The sequence below is a fragment of the Mycetomoellerius zeteki genome, unplaced genomic scaffold (genome assembly GCF_001594055.1).
Source record: "Mycetomoellerius zeteki isolate Tzet28-1 unplaced genomic scaffold, Tzet1.0 scaffold106, whole genome shotgun sequence".
Taxonomy (NCBI): Eukaryota; Metazoa; Arthropoda; class Insecta; order Hymenoptera; family Formicidae; genus Mycetomoellerius; species Mycetomoellerius zeteki.
In genome coordinates this window covers 2,849,417-2,873,541 of record NW_017255975.1, presented here as the reverse complement: position 1 = coordinate 2,873,541, position 24,125 = coordinate 2,849,417, and the positions used below count along the sequence as shown (strand labels likewise).

At 39.7% G+C, this 24,125-nt stretch overlaps 1 protein-coding gene across 1 annotated transcript in view; it reads right to left on the bottom strand.

Annotated features, from left to right (window-relative positions):
* The window catches only part of LOC108722507 (protein groucho-1-like), a 36,472-nt gene that overhangs the window by 4,804 nt on the left and 7,543 nt on the right, over positions 1-24,125 (bottom strand). Inside the window, 7 exon segments of the mRNA XM_018447659.1 lie at positions 3,014-3,039; positions 5,120-5,402; positions 8,088-8,225; positions 10,120-10,164; positions 12,646-12,709; positions 14,474-14,571; positions 24,106-24,122. Coding sequence (XP_018303161.1) covers positions 3,014-3,039; positions 5,120-5,402; positions 8,088-8,225; positions 10,120-10,164; positions 12,646-12,709; positions 14,474-14,571; positions 24,106-24,122 — 671 coding nt within the window.

Sequence of the window (24,125 nt, the reverse complement as noted above, 5' to 3'; positions counted from 1 at the left end):
TTTCGAAGCTTTCTACAATAAGCCATTACTTTAAGCCTCAAGTCTTAAGCTGTAAGAAATTGACTATAGTCGATTATTCTTCTCACATTCGGTCGTGATTGGTCAATTTTTTACACCATGCTTCTTTTTACATCATGCTAACGTCTACACTCGATAGGGAAACCTCTTCTCAAAGATAGACATTCACGTTCGCGATGCGCGATATATACTACCGTAAACCGAACACGCGATACGGGATGAAGATACGCGTCGTTCGAACGGGTATGCGGGTCTCCCCCCGCGCTCTCCTCCCTTTCCCGCCGTTAATCTCCCGCGGATATCGTTAATCTCGTTTAACAACAGACACCGCGCGGCAAGTACAGGCTGGAACAACGGATTAGCCACATATTCCCTGCGGCGCCGACGAACGTGACAAAACCGTAATTACCGGCGTCGACGCGGGTTATTATCAATCGTCACGCGAGCGCCCGCGATAATCGATTTCGACTTTACCCTACTATCGCCCACCCCGATATCCGACTCGTTGCGAACGTATTAAAACGTAACTTCCATCGGCGCGTTGCGTTGCCGATTTTTCATCTGTGACGCTTTTCAATGAAATATCAATTTAACGAGCGGCGCGAAACGTCGGTACATACATACGATAAAATCGAGTCTCTGGTCCTGATGGTGTTTCGTAAAATTTATTTATTTATTTATTTTCTATCTATTAAGCATTATTTATCATGCGCCCCGGAAAAAAAACCCTTCAAACGCAGCGGCGATATACATACATTCGAAGATAAATATAGGTGGAGTGGATGAATTACACGTTGTAAATAGCACTCGCAAAACGAATGCAAAAAAAGTACTCAGAACGAGCTCGATAATCGTACGCGACAACGTCTGTGCTAATTTACGAATTAGCATAAATTGCGGAGGCGAGCGCGGACGTATAATGCTCATCGAAAATCCAATGTAAATACAAACGTGCCGGAGAATTCGCGCAGGATCTAATATTAGCGTGCATCTCGGTAATAAACCGCGTGAGATTTTCCACGCGGAGGGGAGGACGGAGGCGGAAAAATTGGCGCACGTCTCGTCGCGCCCACGGAAAGAACGATTTCGTTGAAGTATGTAAAAGTTTAGATACAGATCTAAAAATAATTTTGTTGGACCATCAAAATAATCGGTTCTCACAAATTTCTCATTCTAAAATTCCACAACGTTTCCTGACGCTTTCGGTAATATATATTTTGAATTTTTTTTATACCTGTTTTCGTCCCGATTAAAAACCATCAAATATTTTATCGAGAGAACAATTTAACATAGCAATATAAATGACTGTTAATGTTGCTGTTTGCAATTTATAATTGTTAAGTTGGTAGTACTCCAAAACTATGTAGGTGCGATGTATGTATATATTAAACTTCTATAAAGCCAAGAACTTTAATTTTTCAGAACATTTTACAAAATTCCTTAACTTTTCCCTAATTTCCTTGATTTCCAGTTTTGCGGCAACCCTGAATTATGTAGAACAGTTCAAACTGATTGTTAAACTGTCAAAACTTTTTGCAGCTTGCTCATTATGCTTGAGATTCCTACGTAATTATTTTGAAGGTCCAACAAAATTATTCTCAGATCTGTATCTGGCTAAATTTTTAAATACTCGAGCAAAATCGTTTTCGTGGATGAAAAGCGGAAAGGAAGAGATGCGGCGCATCCATGGTCCAGCTGCGAAAGCCGATAATGATTATAGAATGGGCGCATCGACGTGACGCGACGAAGCGCCGGTGAGAGGGATGGAGAGGAGAAAAAGAGGTATGATATCGCGCGGTGCGAGAGGACGATCGGGCCCCGAGAAAGGTGGTGCCCCGGCACCGGGGAGGATGAACGAAGCGAGCGAGCTGGAGAGAAGAAAATAGAATAGCGAGAGGCGGAATGAGAGGGCGTCGATGGGCGTTTCGCGGTCCCGCGAAGATTACAGGCTCGGCAAACCCGTAATACAAGATACACCCCTTCCTTCTGCCAGACGTCATTCTTTCTCGCCGTTCTTTTTACTTGGGCGCGCCGGGGCCCGCCGGTTCCGAGGACGCGTAACTTCCTCCAGGTAAAGGATGCGTATCCGCTTTTGGAATCTAATCCCTAAATTAAGCGACGGTTTATCTTCGTACACACAAGAAATTTCGTCGCTTCGTATCGCTTCGTCCAATCCGCTCGAGCACGCTCGTATCGTACGTTCGCGAGGGAAAAAAGTTAGCAAGTGCGTGGAGCCGACTTCTCCAGAAGTCTCGCGATCGAGGGAAGTGAAACCGGGGTTACTTGAAATTATGCAAATAGCTCGGTGGTAAAGTGTCGCTGCCGTCCTCTTTGTCTCCCATTCTCGCCACTTTTACGCCCCTCCTCGCGCCTGTATTCGCGAGCCGGTCGAAAGTATAAATTGCAATATGCAGCACGCACTCGTACGCGAAGTACGCTGAAGCGGCGCTCGTTGCACTCTTGACGCGCGCGCGAGTCAAGTTACACGCGCGTAATGTGCGTGTAATACACGAGGCCACGATAAGTGCCACTCGGTCGAGTGTATATTGTACAAGCCCGTACGCGTTTTCACGTATATACACCGTACAACAAAATACACATCGCTTTTGCGAAACGCGACAAATAATCACCGTAAACGTTTCGTTAACTTTCAGAAAACTCGGCAGAAATCTTCTTCATCTCGTTGTTGAAAATAAAACTGTTTTCCGCAACGACTCAATATGTAGTAAATTTGTAATGAATAACTTTAATTAACTTTGTTCTGTAGAAACACTGGCTACACTGTACATTTCGTGTACATTTATTCGACAATTTTTTATTTTGACTAACCATTGAAATATCGATATATCAATGCAAGCAATTATAGTAGCAATACTACGTGACTCGTCGTTTGTTCATTGGCAAAATTAGAAACGATCGTATTCGCAGCCTTTTTAGATCCATGACATTTCAAGTTAAATAATTAGTCGTGATAAAACAGAGGAAGGTTACTTACGTGTCTATCTTCCGTCGAACTCAAACCTGAAAATAAACAGATGCGGGTTAGAGTACTGCAAGCTGTATAATTAAGAATTACGTCTAAGGTTGCGTTCGGGGAGACGCTATTAACGTTCTTTGTGTCATTCTATCTTCACCTCTTCTGTTTATTAGACATAAAACAAGGATAGAATGGCGTAAATAGCACTAATAACGTTCTCCTCGAACGCATCTTAAATATAGATTTCCATATGAATATGATTGCCATCCGCCTCTCTTCCCCGGACGCCATCTGTTTTAGGGTGTCCGAAGACGTCCGGGGGAATTTTTTAAAGACGTTCGGGATAATTATAAGCGTTCAGGGTTTCAGGGAATCTTCTCGCAATATTTTGCTTTGGATCCTTCTCGCACTATTCTGTATCAGTGTCCTGATTTACAATATAATAATACTTAAGCTGTAAGAAATTGATTAATCATAGAATGTGAGGAGAATAATCGACTGGTCAATTTTTTACATTAAATTAGTACCACTAATGAACAATAAGATGTGAAATAATTATTCGTTGACTGTTATTCCCGACCAGTTTTACTAATCTACACGCATTTTTATATGCATTCAGGAATGCAAGCGATTAAAATGTCCGGGGTTTTTGTAGGTTATGATCTGTAAGTTTAGGATAATCATAAACGTAAATACTTCAATTTAAAAATTAAACAACCCAGTATATTATGTAAATGTGTATGTCTGTGCGATAAGATACGAAGGAATCTCGCGAGTATATTGAGAACGATCGAATGTCGAGTATCGATAAAATGTTAATAACGTGCTGCGTCGTAAAACGACGGTCAGTAGCCGGTAGGAATGGGGGAGAAGGGCGAGGGCAGAGGGGACCCGGATGGCATCCATATAAATGATCTTCATGCATATTTATGTGCGCTTTTCGCTGAAAACCGCCGCTAGCGCGTCCGCTAACAGGGTGACGCAAACACGCTCGCTCCACCGAAAGCGGATACCCGTAATAAAGCGCTTTGAACATTTCCCGGCGAGAAAAAAAGAGGGGTCGTCAAAAGTCTCGCCTATATGTATATACACATGCATATATACATATAGTAAAAATATACATATATATAGATATATATATATAATAAATATATATTGTATACGTCTACACCTCTTCCCTCGCTAATCTTCGTTAACTTTATGACGATTGGTAGACATTTCACTCTCTTGCGTGGTTATACGATAAGTCGGGATTGGATATCGAAATAAAATTTCGCTCTAACACCCTTGTATCTCTATTTCATAAAATCGCGTTGCTAAAAACTGCTGTATATTTGTTGTATCGATATCAAAGGCCCAAATATCAATATATAACTGAAATTTTCATAATATTGGTGTATACATAACTTCCTGGTATTATAAGGGATTATATATGATTAAATATTATTGAATGTTAATGTTATCTCATTAATTAGATTTGTAGCGTAGTGTATAGGTATATATCTCTCACAAAGAAGATTAAGCACACGAAATAAGGCACTTAAATTCGGGACAATTAATTACGATCACGTTTGTATTTTTAATTTTTAGGAGAAACTTTAAGTCTCCTTAAACTTGCATTGCGAAAAGGAAAAGCAGAAATTATAATTTCATATACTAGTATTTTCAATCATATAATAATATAAAATAAAAATATCATTACAACATCTCTATAATATTGATAAAACATCGAAAAGTTACGTATACCGCGATATGTCATATCTATGTATCAATCGGTTTTACTATTTCAGTTACTGTAGAAAAATGGAAAATATCATCATGCGAACAGTATTTTTTATACTATAGTTTCAATCGTTAAATCGAACGTGACCAGAGATCGGAATTTTACTCGAGAGTTTTTCCTTTTTTCCGTTCATCACATTGGATAATAATCATGTCAATCCGTGAAACACAGAAAGAAAATCCTACAACTGGATTTCATAAAAAAAATATAAGAGATAAAAATTCTGAATTTATCCACGTATCTGTGGATCAAAGATGAAAGAGGCGATTCCGGGTCATTCGGCTGCAGCGATACAATTGTACGGCTGCATATCAAAGATATCGGGAGTACAGTCGACTTACCGCCATTGCTCTTCAGATCATCCGGTTGACCACGGTGGATTTCAGGCTTGACGAGCATCGACAGAGAATGCGCGGTGGCGGGCGTACCAGGAGCCGTGGGGGGTCCGGTAGTTAGTCCGAGACCAGTCAGCAAAGCCGCGGACGCGGAAGTTGGTACCGGAAGACCGGCAGCTGGCCCCAATCCGGGAAGTCCAGGTAGACCCGGATGAGCCATCGTCGCCCCTGGCGGTATTTGCTGAGCGTGCATTTGCTGAAGGAACCGCGGTATGTCTGGCCTCTGCTGCTGAAACCACGCATGCAAAATGTCGTTCGTATAAATCGATTTTGTGTATGCTTGTGGGTTTATTACACGTGTGAAGATTCCCAAGAAACGCGATTATTAGAGAATAGTGGCTTACGAAATTGAGAGCTTGTAGAAAACTCGCGTAGCGAAGGGTAAACTCGGGTATTATGTATCGTCGGGTATTATGGTCGTACAGAAAAGATGGCTATATAGGCTATAATTTCTTTAATAATTATTAAATAGTACACTTTTGTAGTCATTCTCAAAGATAATCAATATTTATAGTAGTTTATGTCTCGGTTTATGTGCGTACTATTTGAAATAACAATATTATGAAAATGTAAAATATTATTTAATATTTTTACTTTCGCCTGCTTGTAAAGTTTTGCATATGTTCCATTAAAAGCTGCTTATACGTTGAATAAATTACAATTAAGCCGTCATAATCAATGTTTCATACATAAATAAATATGTAAATTGTGATGTGACCTATAATTTGTATTTTCATCTTCACTATTTATAAATACTATGGCCATCTTTCTGTAACAGTTCGGGAAAAATGGCCATTAACCAAGTAAAACACACACACACACACACACATTGTTTTGTAATTATATCATTGTTTGATTTCCTTAGTTTAAAAGAATTATAATTTTTATGTTACTATTACAATATCATTATATATTTGTAATTATAAATTATAACTCAGTTATATTTTAATTATACATATACACGTTATAATATTGTGATAATATTATATTCCTCTTCAATTTTGATAGTATTTATTACTTTAAGTTCAGAGTGAAGTGATATCAAACACTATTGAAGAACAACAAAAATAAAAGTATATTTTTTGCATTAAAAAAAACTATGGCCATCTTATCCGAGTTTATTCTATTACATGAAATAAAATAACAAGTGAACGCGAGGTAGACAAGAGGGTAAAACGATAATTCAACACGATTGTTTAAAAAAAATTCTGGCCAGTATCAGGAATACGGATGATGTTAAAAAATATATATTGCCCCGTGAAACGCTCTCTCGTGTATAGGATAAAACTCGCGCGTTATCTCCGATCGTGAGATTGAAAAATCGCGCGACCCTCGCGGCGGACGCGGTACACGTCGAAAATCGCAGCGTTCGTTTCCGGCGCGTGAAACGAAACGTAATAGTCCCAAACGAGGTTTAACATGCCGTGAATAATACGCGCAACGCGGGTGGCGCGGGAACGGAGGAAGCCGAGAGGAAGAGAGACAGGAGAGAAGGATCGGCGAGAATCCCGTGGCCGCGTCATCGAGTTCCCGAGGTGAACGCGGGGAGGAAGACGAAAGAGAGAGGGTGAAGGGAAAGCGGGAAATGGAGGACTATACGTTCCTCGCGCAGTGTTATTAAACGAAATATTGATTCAACCTCTGTTTACCGAATAATACATATTCATGAGGGTTAGCGCTTCTGTCTATTTGCCTTCATCGTCCCTTCGGTCTGCACCGCGCACCCTTTCCCTCCGCGCGCAGCGTTTTGTGTGCCACCACCCGTCACCCTGTACTTTCCCCGTCGTGCGAATCCCTTCGCCACGAATCCCACTCGACAGCCCGTAACATACTAGCACGCTAATTATATTTCGCGTATATACAGCGACGCGCGTCGCGTAATGACAGATTGGCGAGATTGCGGTTTGTGCCGCAACGGCCTTGTTCGAGGGATCATTTTTTCCCGCTCCAGTCGCGGTAAAAGTCCCTCGATCGGACGCATCTCCGAGCGTTAAATCACTCTCGTCCGTTTTTTCCAATGTAGACCTCTCTTCATCTTTTTCTAATTCTTAGAACTAGAAAAAGATGAAGAGTTAGTTGAATCGAGATTAAAGTTAATCTCTATATATATTAGTAGAAACGGACATCCATTGCACGATTTGATATTAATCCTTCGTCTGCAATCATATTTTTATTCTCTCCGTTCAGCCAAGTTTTTTTTTACTGTTCTAGACTTTCAAAAAATGTGGAAAAATTCAGTTACTTTTCGATCAACATCTCTATTATATTACTAAATAGTTTTTTAACAAGATATTTTAGGAGGGAGAACCGGGATCCATCCTCCTTTATTTCGGAGAAATTTAACAGTGAAATTACACTTATAAACCCAAAAAAGACCTAGATTACAGAAAGTTAATTTATTTATGAGAATACTTCATGAAGTGAGAAGATAGATAAACATGTAGTAGAAATTATTTCACTCGTCAGACAAATATTTGTATCAATAATTCAACATAATTGTTTGTGGCTTAGAGAAGATCACACATTGATTCGTTCGCGCGATGATTCGACTTTAAGCACTAGCTTCTTTTGGAATGTGCTTGCCTCGACAATAGTGTCCTTGGGATTGAGAAATTATTCGCATCATGCGCGCGAGAATCAACTCGAAACTTAATTATATGCGACGCGTCTGCTGAATGTCAATCTCGTGTTTCGATCACGCACGCAATTGCGACAATGGAAATAAAGAAAATCCGACACGCCGCGCAGCACTGTGAAAAATGTAATGAAGACAAAGTAATAATCGAAATAAAAGAATTATTCGCCTCCGCCATATTTTTTCCGGAAAGTTTGAAAAATATTGGATAGCCTTTGTTCGCACAATGCGTGTGTGTGTAGCGTTTCTCTCATTGTATTATTATATTTATATACTTACTCCCATTATGGTATTTAATTCAGTCATCGTGATTTGCTTCGCTCTATCTAAAGCACCAGCAACTTGCTGTTGATGTTCTTGAGAAAGAAATGGTATGATTTGTGTGATGATGTTGCTCAATCGTTTAGATATCTCCGTCTGTAATAATAATACAAACATACGATAAAACGGAAAATAATTACGATAGTAAATCGAAGAGATCTATTAGGAATGTAACTTGATATGATACGTTAGTAAGTACAGATAACAATTTAAAAATGTAGGAAAGTAAACAGAACCGTTAGAGATTCCGAATTTCGGTCGGCTCTGTTAATTTTTCCGTCACTTAAAAATTTAACACTTGTCACAAGATTATGTTGCAAAAAATAAAGTTGGCTCGTGCAAGGAAAATTCCGAAACTGAATACTTAAGTAGGCACACTGAATCTTTTTTAATCCAACCGAAATTTTACTCTCAAATTTCTTAGCACAAATTTCAATTTTTATTAAGTAAAGGTTGTAGTATTTAAGTTAAATAACTGGCGATATAGCAGAAATGTTGGAAAATAATTCTGAATTTTTCTAGATTTTTTGAAAGTCTAGAACAGTAAAAAAATTTGAGCTGAATAATAAGAAACTCAGAATGCTTACGAAGTAAATAAAAATTATGTGTAAATAAAAATTAACCTCTCTAACGAGGGGTTAGAACTTTTCGAATATTTTCAATGTTACGAAATGCGTGTTTTAATCCTCCGCTGACAATTGGGGTCTTTAAAGGTATCATCGATATTTTGAGTGTGAATTTTGATGGATAAATTTATCTATAAAAAAACAGTAAAATACAATCGACTTTTATAATGATAAAAACTCATTATTAAAGCTATGAAAAGTATACCAGAATTTTCTCAGACTTTTATATAATTCGGAACAATAAAAAATTTGCTGTTTCTCGAAAACCTCTTGCTGACGGAAGAGTTAAAATTCACGTTAACCGGAGAGTTAAGCCGATGGCTCGACAGGCGGATTAAGAATTCTCGGAAATGGGATAGAATGTGGAACGCATTGCGCACATGGGGCAATAGTAATAGTTCAGATCCCAGCTGCGGTCTCAGCTATTCCCCCGGCCGCATCTCAACGGGTAGACAGACGCGTCGAGTGAGTAATGAAAGCACGAGTTAAAGGCGGTGACCGCCTAACGCTTCGTCGTTTTAAACGCGCGAGTAACGAGCGAGGCTGGCTACATATTTCTGACCGGGAGGCGATTTGCTGTCAACGGGGCGTTCCTCTATTTTCGTCGCGTCCGTGCGTAGTCTTTGCGACGCGGGGCATCAGTTCCGAGGCGTGCGTATACTTGCGTACTCCGAGAATAAAGCACTCGCGAAGTGCGTAAGACGTAGGAAATAATGAGACGATATTTACGGAGTCGAGCCCTCCTACCGTCGCGACGATTCTCCATTCCTCGTGAGAATCTCTGCTTTCGCCTTTCTTTGAACCTGGCCCAAAGACCAGTAGCGTTTGCCGGACATTGGATCATAGATAAATATATGTATATATATATATATAGACAGAAAGACAAATATAGATATAGATCGAGAAATCTATTTTATTCTAGACGCATACATACAAGAAAATTGCTGAATTGATATCACATATTAGATAGCAAAAGATAAATAAAGATAATGCGAATTATATAAAGATCCAGCTTCGACCATTATAGGCATTTAATTTCTAGTTTGTCTTAATTGTGTTCTCACACGTACGGTCTAAAATGTAAGATTTTTATTGTTTAAAGAAGATAAGGTAGTCAGAGAGTAAAGTCGAAAAGATTATGGTACATTAGAATAAAATGTAACAAAGAGGTATATAAAGATGTATAAAAACAGAATGCAAATCTGTGTAAAGATAGCACTTGAAAAACAAAACTGCTTTAACGTATAAAAAGAGTGTAAATAACAAGAGATTAAAAATAAAATTGCACACACACAAAGAAGATGAATTTTTTTTTCTGGGCAGCGGAAGTTCGAGATTGGAGTTAAATGAAGTTTCCAACTCACCTGCTTGTGCATTTCCACATTTAGGCCATATGACATCTCATAGTACTGCAACAAATAAATATTCCGTGATACACTTCAATGATTAACTATGGAATCGATATACAATTGCACAATACCCAGTGATATATTTTAACTCTATTGGTCTGTTCGAATTTATTGTATGATCATATCGTTTGAATCAATATAATTAAAATTCTAAAAAATAAAACGAGAAAGAAAGAGGGCTAAGAGAACAATCAAAAAAGGTGTTAAATAAAAATAAATGTAAATTTTATTTTAAAACGTAATGGAATATTTCAACTCACTGAGTCTTTAAAATAAATAAATTAACGATGTATAAAATATAGTAAAAAATGAATAAAAATTAAATGAAAAAGGTGGAAGACGATGAATAAAAATCACAAGAGCCATGTTCAAACAAATGCACATAATAACAAAATAATCTGATAAAAATTAATAAACAATTAATAAATATGGCGAACATAAAACGATATAAAATGACATAAAATGATATAAAATACTATTGCATAAAAAAATCTTGAATAATTCATTATTTAAAATATTTTCTTAGACAATCAAAAAGATAAAAAATTTTCACAGAAAAAAATTTTACATTAACAGACGAAGTCATAAAATAAATATTAGAAAAAAGTTTTTAAACAAAAAATATTAGTAAAAAATTAATTACATTTAAGATCAAATAGATCTGAACAAATCGACGGGATCAATAATTAGCGAATTAAGAGATCAATACAATTAACAAATTTTCCGCGATTTATCTCAGTAATTAACTAAGAAATCAACATAATCAATGTTTCTCAGAAATAGGAAATGTTTTTCAAAGCGATTGTATCGTAAACCAGAAATTTCCTTTGAATTGTCCAGCAACGGCTGGTTCGAACGAAGCTGTTTCAACTACACTAACGTGTTATTAATTATCGCTAATCGTGATAACGTACTCGAGTTCGCCGGTCGAGTGTATTTGAGAGGTGGGCCGCGGTTGCAGTTGTAAAGAGAGCGTGCGAGAGAGAGAGAGAGAGAAAGGGGAAGAGAAATGCGCGCGCGTGAGAAATACGAGACGAAGAGGCGAACGCGTGTAAACGCGCACCGACCAGGTTACAGGTTCTTAATTTTACGGGTCATTAGCCCGGTAATTACTCGGGCGAATTAATTGCGCTTGTAAGTAAGTTATTTCACCCGGGAGATAGACACAGCGGCAGAGGTGAGGGCAGAGAGAGGAAGAGAAGATAGGACGCTGGAAAACGGGTGCTGAGGGGATGGAGGACGCGCTAACGGAGGCTGTTGAGATCGGTTGGCTGCAGCGGCAACAGCATCGACCAATGGTTCCCTGGGGGCAACGGCATTCGTTCGTTACGGCAAGCGATGGTGCAACATCTTTAACGCTCGTTAATGAGGCCGGCGTCGCGCATCGCCAACAAGGGGCGGAGGCGCGAGAGAAGAAAAAGGGAGCATTCGTATCAAATGGACTGAAGCAGAGATTAATTGCGTTCAAACTGGTGGCTCACGTGCCGCCCCCGCGCCGATTAGATCGGCGAATTAAAACGGTAACGATGGATTGACGGCGTAAAACTCGCGCAACGACGCCGCGTTTTCGATTTAATTATCGCGTCGCTTCCTCGACGCTCCTAATAAAGAAGATAAATAAGGGGGACTGGCAGCGTCTCGCGGACTTTGCGGATGCTGCGCCATCTCGAAATTGTTGCCAATTTGCAAAAGTGGTAAATTTGTAAAGTTGAAAAATCTCCAGTTTATTTTCAATCAGAGCGTTCAATTTAGCGTTATTTCCGATCGCTCCTTAGATCCTTCACACGCAGCCGCGAGAAGAAATTTCAGAATCCTTCACGATACGGAGATCGAGGATACTTTTCTTTCTGGCGACTTCTTGAAAAGTTTGTAAATTATATAATTCTTCGTCATGACGCTTCGATTCTTTTCTCTTTTTGGTTCTCGCTTCTCGCGCCGTGAGAGGTCACGGTCGTGGGCCGATAGTGGATGCGAGAGGTATGGATATGAGGAGGTGCTCGAATATTAACGAGACGTAGACCGCCGTCGTCGCCGCCATGACCTAACAGCGTATTACTTCGTCATTAAACGAGCGAGACAGCTGCGCTTGTGCGAGCGTTGTAGACTAATTCGATGAGAGCCACTGGCTCTTAGAGTCATTAGCTATGCACGAGCGCATACATACGTATACATATACATATACATGTATCTGTAGTATATCTGACTACGTTACGCGCGGCGTAACGAGCCAATGTAAAGCCCCGACCCCGACTCCAACTTGGAGGATGCAATTAATGCTAAGAAGCCGAGGTGGTTTAGCGGTCGAGCGAGCATGATTATTCTGGATACGGGAGAGAAAGGGGGGAAGAGAGAGAGGGAGAGAGAGAGAGAGAGAGAGAGAAATGGAGAAAGAGGAACACGGAGGCAAGAGGTAGTCGAGGGAAACGTTACGACGTCTAACTGGCACGTCTAACTTTACGACGCACCAATGATTGCACTTACCATCACGTAATGTCGCTGAATCTCGATCTTGTCGTTAGCCAGTTTCTCGCAGTCTAGCTTCAGCCTGCGGAAGGAGAAAAAAAACATAACGTGAAATGCATGTGAAAACAGTCGAGTCGTCTGTAGGTTTGAATTGAGGGAGAGAGAGGAGAGAACGCGGAAACCACGTTCTCTCTTTTTTTTTTCTTTCTCTTTTCGCGAATAGAATATGCTCCGTACGTGGCGAGCGAAAGAAAGGGGGGAAAAAAAAAGAAAATGCGAGGGGAAAAGGAAGAACCGTCCGTCGGACAACGAGAAAAGTTTCGATCCGCGTACACGCGCGCTGCTGAAAAATGCAAGGCCCGTCTTCCCTGGCGTTCGTGAAACTCGAGAAGCTCGAGTTCGTATATATTTGCGAGCTGCCATTACGTATCTGTCGTGTAACTATGCTTGCAGGATATAGCGTGCACTCCGAGCAGCGCGCAGCTGCGCCCGTTCCCAGACCTTTTTTCTCTCCGCAAGCGCGCGATACGACTCGCCCGCAGTCCTTACGCGCGCATTTCCGCGTCAGATGAAAGAAGTAAGAAGAGGACAAGGTGGAGAAGAGGGAATCGATCGTCGCAATCGTAGGGTTGCCAACAAATTCCTCATGCCAAAATTCAATGGCTACGTTTACACCGTACTCTTAGTCCGTGACCTATACGATAGGTGTCTTTGTTTAACCAACAGTATAAACAAGGACATCTGTTGTATAGGCCGCGGCTTAAATGCACGGTGTAAACGTAGCCAATGACTTTTCCTAGATAAAATTCCACGACTTTTCCTCTGATGCTTTTAAGAGGATCCTATAGCCGTCTGCATTACTGACTAAATCATATAATTTTTGTGTAATAAATACTTTTTTTTCTCTTTCACAGGTTCGAAAATCTTTTTCCAGGATTAAAGTATACGCATTAATACGTGTTTGTGAGGTGGACTTTATGCCGAGAACGACCAAAAATTTCGAAATTGATATATTTTTACCATTTCTTAGTGTAACATGGTGTCTTAAGCTGTTGAGTCGTGACAACATTTGCTTGATAAGAAAATTTTACAACCTATACTTACGAAATAGTAATGCACAAACACGTAGTTTGCATGAACAAATAACGTCAAGTTCTTAAAATTAGACTGAGGTCCAGTTCCACAACTTTTCTCATCTCTTTCCAATTCTAGAATTGGAAAGAGACAAAGAATAAGTTGAACCCCGGTTAAGAGTTAACCGTGAGTTGTGGAACTGGGCCTTAGACGCTTTATCGCAACGAATTTGTTGTACGAAAATTTACATGAACGTACGACTGCGTGTATCATAGGTTGCGTGAAATATTGGTGTGATAGCAATATATAAAGACATGTCGATGCGCTGGAAAAAACAGCGACCTCTAGTGATTTCGTCGGAGTTCGGGCTTCGCTTTAGGATCTCCTTAATAACATTTTGAAATTTTTTGTATTTTCATCCTGATTTAGAAATCGTCGAATTTTGTTGAAAGAGCAATTTAACATAGCAATGTAAGTTATTATTAATATTGCTGCCACTGGTTGTATTTAATTGTCAAGTTGGTAGTATTCCAAAACTGTGTAGATGTACAACGCATATTAATTTTCTTTAAAATCAAGAATTTTAACTATCCAGAAAATTTTACGAAATTTTTTTACTTTTACCAAACTATTTTCAATTTTCCTGACATTTTCCCGATTTCCAGTTTTGTAGCAACCCTGAATTGAAAAAGTGTCTCTTTTTCCTTAGCGTGATGCCTAATAGAGGAGCAATATCGTTATCGGCAAAAAGCACGTGACCGCTGATACTTACGAATGATACTGTGCCTGCAGGAAGTTGAACTCCTCCTTGATCCTGTCGCAGGACTCGGCAACCGTGAACTTGAATTGCTGGTTTGGTTGCGGCGGGCCCTGCAGATAAAAGAAAAAAACGTGAGAAACTTTACCTCAATGGTCTTTCTCGTACCTACGATATGAATCAATCGATCCGTGTCCCAGAATTGTCGACGGATCGATCGATTGTCAGAACCTTCCCTGTCCTTCCCCCCCTCCCTGAGAGAGATCTCTACTTCCCATAATTAACTCCGTACAGCTGTTCGACCGCGAAAGGGCAGGGGTGGCGCCGTACAAGCGAAAGTGATACGAGGCCCGTGGTAGATTGGAGCATACGAGGAGGGGAGGGGGAAGGGTTGATGGTAGATGGTACTGATGGATAGACGCGCACACAGTAGAACGTGTGCACGTGTACGCGCGATTACACGGAGCCGGGTATGTGTACGGGCCAGCAATAGTCGGTTATCGTCTCTCTGGTTCGGAGAGAGCTGTGTTGTAACGGCAGCTCTCTCTCTCTCGCGCGCGCGCAGAGAGAGAGCAAGTGTTAATTACATGTTTGCGGTGTCCGCGAGGATTACACGCTACAACCGAAACTATGGGCCGCCTGGGTTCTGTGTCGCGTATGAACACGCGTAGTGTGTACGTGTGCACGTGTACGCGCGCATAAATATATTATATCGTTAACGACATCCTCCGTAAGCGAACATCACGTCCTTCGCCGGATCCGTAAATTACATGACGATGCGGCGACATTGATATTTGTTGGCACCACGTGGAGTTAACACTTATACGACCTCTCTGTCTAAGCTAATGACATACGTTGAACTTGAATGGATGAATACTTGATTCGAAACAATGCGAACGATGTGTCAAGGCGTCGTCTGTCTAGGCGAGGTCAAAGTCGCTCGACCTCTCGAGAAGAATAAAACACAATGCGCGGGTCTCGCCAATACGGTCGACAGTTGTATGACCAAAACCCGCTAAATTCTCGAAACGGGGTTGGAGGAGACGAACGACAATGGCGCGGGCGAGCGTGAGAAGAAAGGAGTTGGGTAGGTAGGTAGGTAGGTAGGTAGGTAGGTAGGTAGATAGGTAGGTATAGAATAGGCAGGCAGGCAGGCAGAGAGGAAACGGATAGTCGGATGGAGGTCGTGGCGAGAGGAAGAGAGGAATTGCGGATAGAAGAGGAGGAAGGGACGGTGTCCAAAGGTGGCCACGACGAGGGAAGTTGCGGTTTTCGCGGTCGCCGTGGTTGCGGCTTAGGCAAATTGAGATAGTTCGCAAACCACCGACCAGCTGACCTGGCCATCACGCCAGGATGCACCAGGATGGCACATGCCGCACGCTGAACATCATGTCGTCTCTCTTTCTCTTTCTCTTTTCCTTTCGCGAGAATCTAACGGTGATCCCGACGCTCTCCGTGACGCCTAGCGAATCATCTCAGTTCAATAATTCATAAACAACGACATATATACATAGACCAAGCGTTTCCATGTTTTTCAGTGGTCGTGGATGAAGTTGAAAATTGACAATTTAAGTGAGATTCCGTGCTATCTTCGCTTTCACTGAAAATAGAAAGAGACGCAATGAAACCGCTGTTAAACTGTCATCCGACTTGAAGCTATAAACAGAATGCTTGGTCTATGCATATATGTCGTTGTTCATAAATCTTCTCAATCGTGAAACGAATTAAACCGTTAGTAGCAGTGCCGATGTCGATTCCAGCGGTATCGCAAGCGCGATCGAGTACCACTGGCGGCCGAGCAAATAGCACTGTATCGTATTTGTGTGCTTAGCCCGGCAAATGTTAGCCAGCATATCGCTTATGGTGCTTGTTGAGCGAGGGTGATGGTCGATAGTTTCCGTAGCGGTGGTGGCGGGAAGGGCGAAGAGGACTCCTCGCTCGCGCATTTCTCGTAGCGGTACAGGTACACGGCATCGCGTTCGCGTCGGTTTAACGCCGATCCGACGACGTGGACATGAACGAACGAACGAACGAACGAACGAACGAACGAGCACGAACCCATACGTCGTGTTTGTCCATCCGTCCATATAGGGCCGTGTTTGTCCTTGCCTCTCGCTGTTTGAAGAACGTCGGGATCCCGGTCTGTGCAAACTCCTCATTATTGTGAACAGTGTACACGGGACATAAACGCGCGTGCGCGTTTGCTCGGCCTGATGACCGAAGTTACACGTGTCAAGTCGCGCGTCACGTGCGCGCACACACATGATCGTAATAATTTTTTTTTTCCTCTTTTTTTCCACGCGACGGAAGTTAAAACGCGACGCGTTGGCTCGTGCGACAAAAACGATCCCTTCCATCCTTCGTAGTCTGAAAGCAAAAAAGGTCACGGAATCTCTGGAGACCGAATTTTCGTGATTCCGCTCGCGCCGTTTTTCGTGCATTTTTCGTCGAGATTTCTTTTACGACCGATTACAGTTCACATGTTAGCACGCGTTTTTCTAAGATTGCCTCCCGTCATTTACTGTGAGTTTTGAAAATTTATAGTCTACCAGAATTGCCACCAATTCATCATCCTAAAATTGCATAACTTTTTTATGATTTCTAGACAAAATTTTATGGTTTTCTCTAATATTTTGAAATTTTTTAATTTCGTCCTTGATTTGAAAAATCATTTATTTAGTTGAAAAAGCAATTTAACACAGCAATGTAAATTACCATTAACGTTGCTGACACTACTTGTATTTAATTGTTAAGTTGGTATTGTTCCAAAACTGTGCGTAGGTGTGATGTATGCATATTAAATGATGTATGCATATTTTTTAAAGCCAAGAATTTTATTTTTCCAGAAAATTTTGCAAAATTCCCTGATTTCCCTGACATTTCTCAGATTTCCAGTTTTGTGACAACTACCCTATATATGTAACTATAGATTTTCAGTACTCGCAGTAAATAACGAAATGCAGCCTAAAATGACACATTTGAGTGTACGAAATATAACGCGGTGATTTAGAATTTTATTATAGTTGAATTAACGACAGTAATCGAAAGTAAGTCATTTATAACGCGCGTACTACAAAGTTTCTTATTCATTACGCCGTCGTCAGCCTAATTAAGCTTAAGAATCGCTCAGTGTCAATATTTTACATTGATCTTAAAACATTTTGAAAAAAAAATTCAGCGAGAGCGGCGAGAGATTAAACAGTCGGGCGAGCGTTTAATATTCTTAGGTATGTCTGATCTAACGAATCCAGGTCTTAAATTGGAAGACGTCGACAATCAAATCGCTCGAGTCGAATGAGCTCAGGTACCGTTTTTCCAGATTGATTAGCGACGAATTAAATAGTTAAATACATTCTCACGAAGACTTTGATATTGACGTCACGTCGCTTCGACGATAGAAATCTTCGTGTTTGAAAATCTTTAACTAATTAATCACAGATTTTATGATAAGAGGTATTTTTACACGTCTAGACACAAGCCAGCGAAAAACAGATATAAAAATAGATATGAAAAGAAAAAATGCATAAAAAAACATGATAAAAAGATTAATGTATATAGATGAAAATACAGATAGAAGCGATATTTAAAAACTGTCTTTTCTTTTCTTTAAGTTTTTACTAATCTGTTCAACGATTACACATATTTTTCAGATTTGATGATTCTTCTATATTAAAGCATTTTTTTCTTCTTTTACATTAAAGACACGATCTTCAATGAGATATGAGTCTCATCAGAGACTTGCATCATTTTCTTGGAAGATGGACTGTTCGCCAGCAGTTGAGAAAATTGCTGCTGCTTATCCACTTATCTGCGCACCTATCACGATGTAATAAAATTTTTACTAAAAATGGCATCCAGTACTGGCCTGAATTATGACCCAGCGATTTAATAGCTATCTCATTATTCACAAATCGTGAAAATAGTAATCTCTCTATCGTATTTTGAATAGAGATTTTTTTCTCCTCAAAAAGAATATATTTCCGAGATCCACCTTTTCGTGGAGTGCGAAGGCATAATCGGCTTAGTGTAGCAAAGATTAGTGTAAGCTCCGTATCTTTATAAATACCAAGATTTCGAAGGTTCTCGATTCAATCTGAGCAATAGATTTAATTTCTATGGGACAGTCGTTTCAGAGGACGCAAGATTGTCGGTTTAAAGGGCTCAATGTTACCACAAGAGAATCCAATACATGAGTACATATGTCTGCAAGTGTGTATGTGTATACAAGATGAAGGTGGGAGAGCAGGACAAGGAGTATCCGTTGAAACTTTCCGCCTGGGGTTTCGTAATGATCGACGGGCCGGTTTGCCCGGAAATAATATTTGTACAGCTTGTACGTAAACAGCCCTGGCGGCCCTGCAGAGTGCCAATAACCACCGCCTGTGTCAACTCGGTCAAGCACCGGAGCATCGCGACAAGGATGGCGACGACGAGGGCAACGACAACGACGACAGCGACGGTGACGAGTCATGATACTAATCGTCTCCAGGGATCGAAAACGTCGGTGCAGTGTATGATGATGATGACGATGACGCCAAGTTATTCGATCGTTTGGTCGCGACTATATAGGGTTATCAGTCGTACTCTTTTAACTTTTAAGTAGATAAGTGGAGTGCGCTCAAAACATTCTAAACAAATTTTATTTTTATAGCTATATTTTTTAATAGTAAATATATAATTAATATTAAATTTACATTATTTTAATAATCTTATGAGATAGAGGAATGTAAAAAATAATTAACTTTAAGACTTCCAGGCAATTGTTATTATTTTCCTTTTCTAAAACAAGGTTTTTAAGATGCGTAGTGTTGTAGCCACCTACCTACTTTAAGGTTAAGAGAATATTCTTTTTTTATTCTTTTTAAGGTCGAAAAATTTTTAATCATTAATTAAGGATGGCTCAAATTGCAGCCGAAATGTACGATTGATGAAATGAAGTTTAATTATGATACATTAAAGTAATTTGTACGAAAATGATTGCGCATTGTTTATCGCGCCAATTCCTAACAACACTTATTGATATTTTTATCATTAATTAAAATTTCATATTTATAAATTTATATTAATAAGAATTATCAATAAAAATTTTATTTTGATATTAATAAAAATATATTAATAAAAACTATAAATAAAAATTTTACTTTATTAAAAATATTGTTTATTTGAATAAATTAATTTAATGAAATGAACAAATTTTTTTCTCAGTTATCTACATTTAACTTATAAAAAAATTATAACCTTTTCTTCTCTCCGTCCCCTAATTATCATCTTTTCTTAAAAAGTATACATATATATATTTATACTCTTTTCTTGTGATTCAAATACGGTAACTCGCGACAGAAAGAGATAACGAGCTCTTTACGTTATTCTCATCCCATCGCAATTTACGTCACGCGACGCGAATTAATCGAAAACGTCAGATGGACTTTTCGATAATCAGTAAATTCGTTACTGTCATGTAAATACGTGATTCAATTCCCATATGGATTACGTCGATTACGATATTCTTCGAAAATTGAAGGCGTTTTCATCTTCGTCGACGTTTTAATTGACTTCGCTTGCTTTACGCGTCACTGCGTGATAAAATTGTACGGTGTGTTATTAAAAGTGTGATGCGTCTCACGTCTCGTTCGTCACAATTTTCATTGTCCTGAGATTCTCCACGTGTACGAGTGTCGGTGAGAGTGAGAAAAGGAGATAGAGAAGAGAAAGAGAGATAGAAGACGAGGTGGCCAACTGTTTGCACGTGACGAGATTTATAATGCTCGCGCCAATTGCATGTAACACGCTTCGCTCATTCCACGGTGTAATTCATCGCGGTGTAATTACCAATGCATATTGCGGTTCTGCGGAAACGCGCGCGCGCGCGAGCGAGCGAGCCTGCGGCCCGCAAATTTCGTGGTACACGCGCGATATCGTTTGGCGGTATCTCTCCTCTCTCTTATTCTCTCTCTCTCTCTCTCTCTCTCTCTCTTCCTCTGTCTCGTCTCGATTTCAATTTTGTCCCCGTCTCTTCTCGTCGCGCCGACAAATAATTACAACGGGAGATCGGTCTGTATCGTCGCTGGATGGAACGCTAATGAGATCGTTCCACCTCACGCTTGTGAAAGTAGGTATAAGCGTAGATAAAAATGACACAAGTACAAGGAATAAGTAATTAAACACATATTTCGTTCTCTATATTTATGACATAAAAAGATTCGAGTACTTTTAGTTAAATTAATCGATTCGTCCGAGTTCCTACTTTCTTCAAAGAAGTAGGTAAGTCATCTCTGTCGCTAATGTGATATTTTTTGATTAGCGAGAAGTTACAAGATTTACACACACAGTAAAATACATACTGCGATGTATGCAAGTAATAATTACTTGTTTCAAGTGTTTCAAAAGTTCATATATTCCGCAAATCTATCATAAATCCATCACATTAAATTATATATTCAAAATCTATTCTAAATCCTAATAAATGTAATATTTTAATCAAGATTATTAAATTAAAACAAATTCGATTTGCTTTATTTATTATATAAAATCGCTTCTTCGATTAATTTTAATAATATTCTAAATGAAAATAAATTCTTGTTTCGGGTATATAATAATGAATATTTCTAAAATGTATATTTTCATATTACTATTATCAAAAAATATTTTTATTAAAGATAACCGTTGCTTAAAAAAGGAATAAAATTAATTGAGTAATAATTTTTCTTAGCAACAGAACGATATGTTTCTGCGTGTATTTGGAGGAAAACGGTGGAAAATCCGCTGCAAAGTCTCGATGTATTCGACGCGCATTTATATTCGTATTAGCCGCGGAAAATGCGTCTCTGCATTTTCGGTGTCAGCGTCACGCGACCGCAAACGTCGCCGGTTAATCGGGAGCGCACTCGTGTGCGGTGCGCTCTTTTTTTTCTCCCTCGCGCATTTACTCTCTTTCTCCACACTTTTCCGTTCGACTCTATTTTTTTCGTCGTCTCGCTTTTCCGGGCGGTCGCGGGTAATCATCGGAGCCGCCGTGTGCGCGATGGCAGGCTATAGGATGTGACGCAATTGCGGATACCGAGCGCGGGCGGCCCTCCTGGTCGGCCCACCCGTTCCGCTCCGCGTCGCGTCGCCGCGATATATAGATTTATTTTCGTCGTTTTCGCGTACGAGCTTTTCCGCTTCGGCTCGCCGGGTGTTTACAGTCGAATGAAAATTTGCTCGGCAGCCAAATATTTTTCCGTCGTCGCTCGGCTCTGTCCGCGTTTCACTCTCGCACTCCTCCTCCTCCTCCTCCTTCTGTGCCCTCCTCTCTTCATATAACGTAGGTCAATTTCATCGGCGCGTATTTATATACGGGTGCGGCCAGATATTTAGCGCAGGAACCTGTGCGTGCGTTCGTGCGTGCGTGCGTGACTACGAGGGCGCGGGATTATCAAGCGTTAGTCGAGAGGAAGAGGTGGAGGAATCGGTAGAAAAATAAATAATTGCCGGAAAGAATTCATTGGTCTAAGCTCCGTCGGCTTGGAAAACGTTGGCTACTTTTTAATTATCTCGTTAGCTCGCGAGAGTGACGTTGACAGCGGCGGAGAAATAATGCGATTCGTAGGTACGAGAGATGTGTATCTGGTAATAACTAATAACTGCGCGGCGGATAGATATCGATCGATTAACTTGAAATAACGCAGTTCATAGACACGTCAGACGTAACGAGGGGAAAAAAAAGAGGACGTAATTTTCTTCGCGATTGATCATTGCAGATAGATACAAATAGATTAATCTGTCTCTATAATTGAACTCGCCGCAAGTCCGGGAGGATGGAGCAAAGTACGTCGGAATAACTATAATGAAAGCGTGAAAGAAGAGAGAGAGCGAGTATTAGAGAGGATGTATAAAGTGAAAAGCAAATGGTAAAAGCAATAATAGTCAATGGCGATCTTTGTGTTACACAATAGTGTCCCTAGAAATAAGAGCCTGGTCAACGTTTCAGTTTAATAGAAAATGGCATACGTGTTGTGCACTTACACAGCTGTATAACGCCCTGTATTCAAATATTTGCTTTTCAATTTTTTCACGCGTTCAGTCATCTTTTGATTGGTTCCGCCGTTTTTCATCAAGACAATAAAAAATAGGACAACATAGGCCAGACTTTTTACCTCTAGGGATTCTATATAGCGTTACAATGTAATCGTTGACGCTTGAATTTTCAAAAAATTGACACACGATACTTAGGACGTTCAGGATTAGGGACTCCCTGAAGTGCTCGATCATTTACAGTGAAACCTAATGGGATAATGAGCAAACAACTGAAAAAAGCCATCTGTTCATCAAAATGGGAGAAAGTTAAATTTTCGGAAATTAACAATTCACGATACGCTGCATGATGAATCGATTCATTTTGCTCTTACCGTTTCTCTTGCCATGTAATCTTTACATGGCGCTTGCAAATGGACTTTATTCCCCGTTCAGTTCGTACATAGATAACGCAAATTACTCGAAATGTAAGACTTTATCTTATCGACGTAGAATGTCCTTCGCTAATCGCGTTTCTTTCAGAGTACACTTTACTTTGGCCACTTTCAAGTTTCTTTTGCTGGTCATCGTTTGTTGCAACTATTCAGTTTTCAATATTATATCGAAAAAAATGTTTTGGTTGTTTCAACAAGTACAAACAAAACAAATTCTAATCATAATGAGATTTCTGATTATTTTGTAATTGAATTCCTGCAATTAACTGGAATGTTTGATAGATTTAACTATAAGTGTCTGTACCTTTCTGGTTGAATTAATATAATTTTTTCTAGTGTATGTTCACGTAATAATTATGCAATCATTATTAAAAAAAAATTGTTAAATTACAATTTTTTAATTAATTAAAATTTTCTCAAATGAAAAATTAACTATAGATACAAAGGTATTTTTATTTGTTTTATAAAACTCTTTATTCTGATTTTTTAATTCTGAATTATTTACGATTTGAGCCACCACCGTAAGATCAACTTTAATTTCGGATTCAATTTTTCTTTTTCTAGTTAAACAAAAATTTCTTCAATCACTTCTCCTTTACTTCGAGAGAATTTTTATTGATTTATTAAAAAATTTTAGTTTAATGATTGATAACGATTGCGCAATAATTACGAAACTGTACACTGGAAGAGTCTTATTGTATTGATTTAACTAGAAAGATTCTAAAAATTAGATAAAGATGAACAGTAAGTTGAACCGAGATTAAAATTAATCTTACATCGATAGAAATCAATGTAATTCAACCTTGGAAAATTGCCTCGGCATTTCTGAAGAATTCAATTGACTCGAAAACGTCCGAAAAATCCGCAATAAATTGCGAGGAGATAGCTTCCTGTGGATTCGAATAAATAATCTCCTGTCCTCTCGAAAATGGCGGGAGAAAACATCAGAGGCTGGTTCCAAAATTCACTGCTAGCGCTAAAAATCTACAGTTTACGTCACGTATACTATACATTTCTGGCACTGCCAATGAATTTTGGAACACAGCCACAATCGTACGAACAATGAAAAAGTATTCGCGGGGACGCATCCGGGAGGTTCTTCTTTCGCGGGAAACGCAATCTAGATTTTCCGCATCTCGTCCAACGTCTTCACCTCTCTTCCCCGGTAAAGGAATAAAAGAATTGAGGAGTCATACGCACCGGATGTCGAGCTGCGGCTG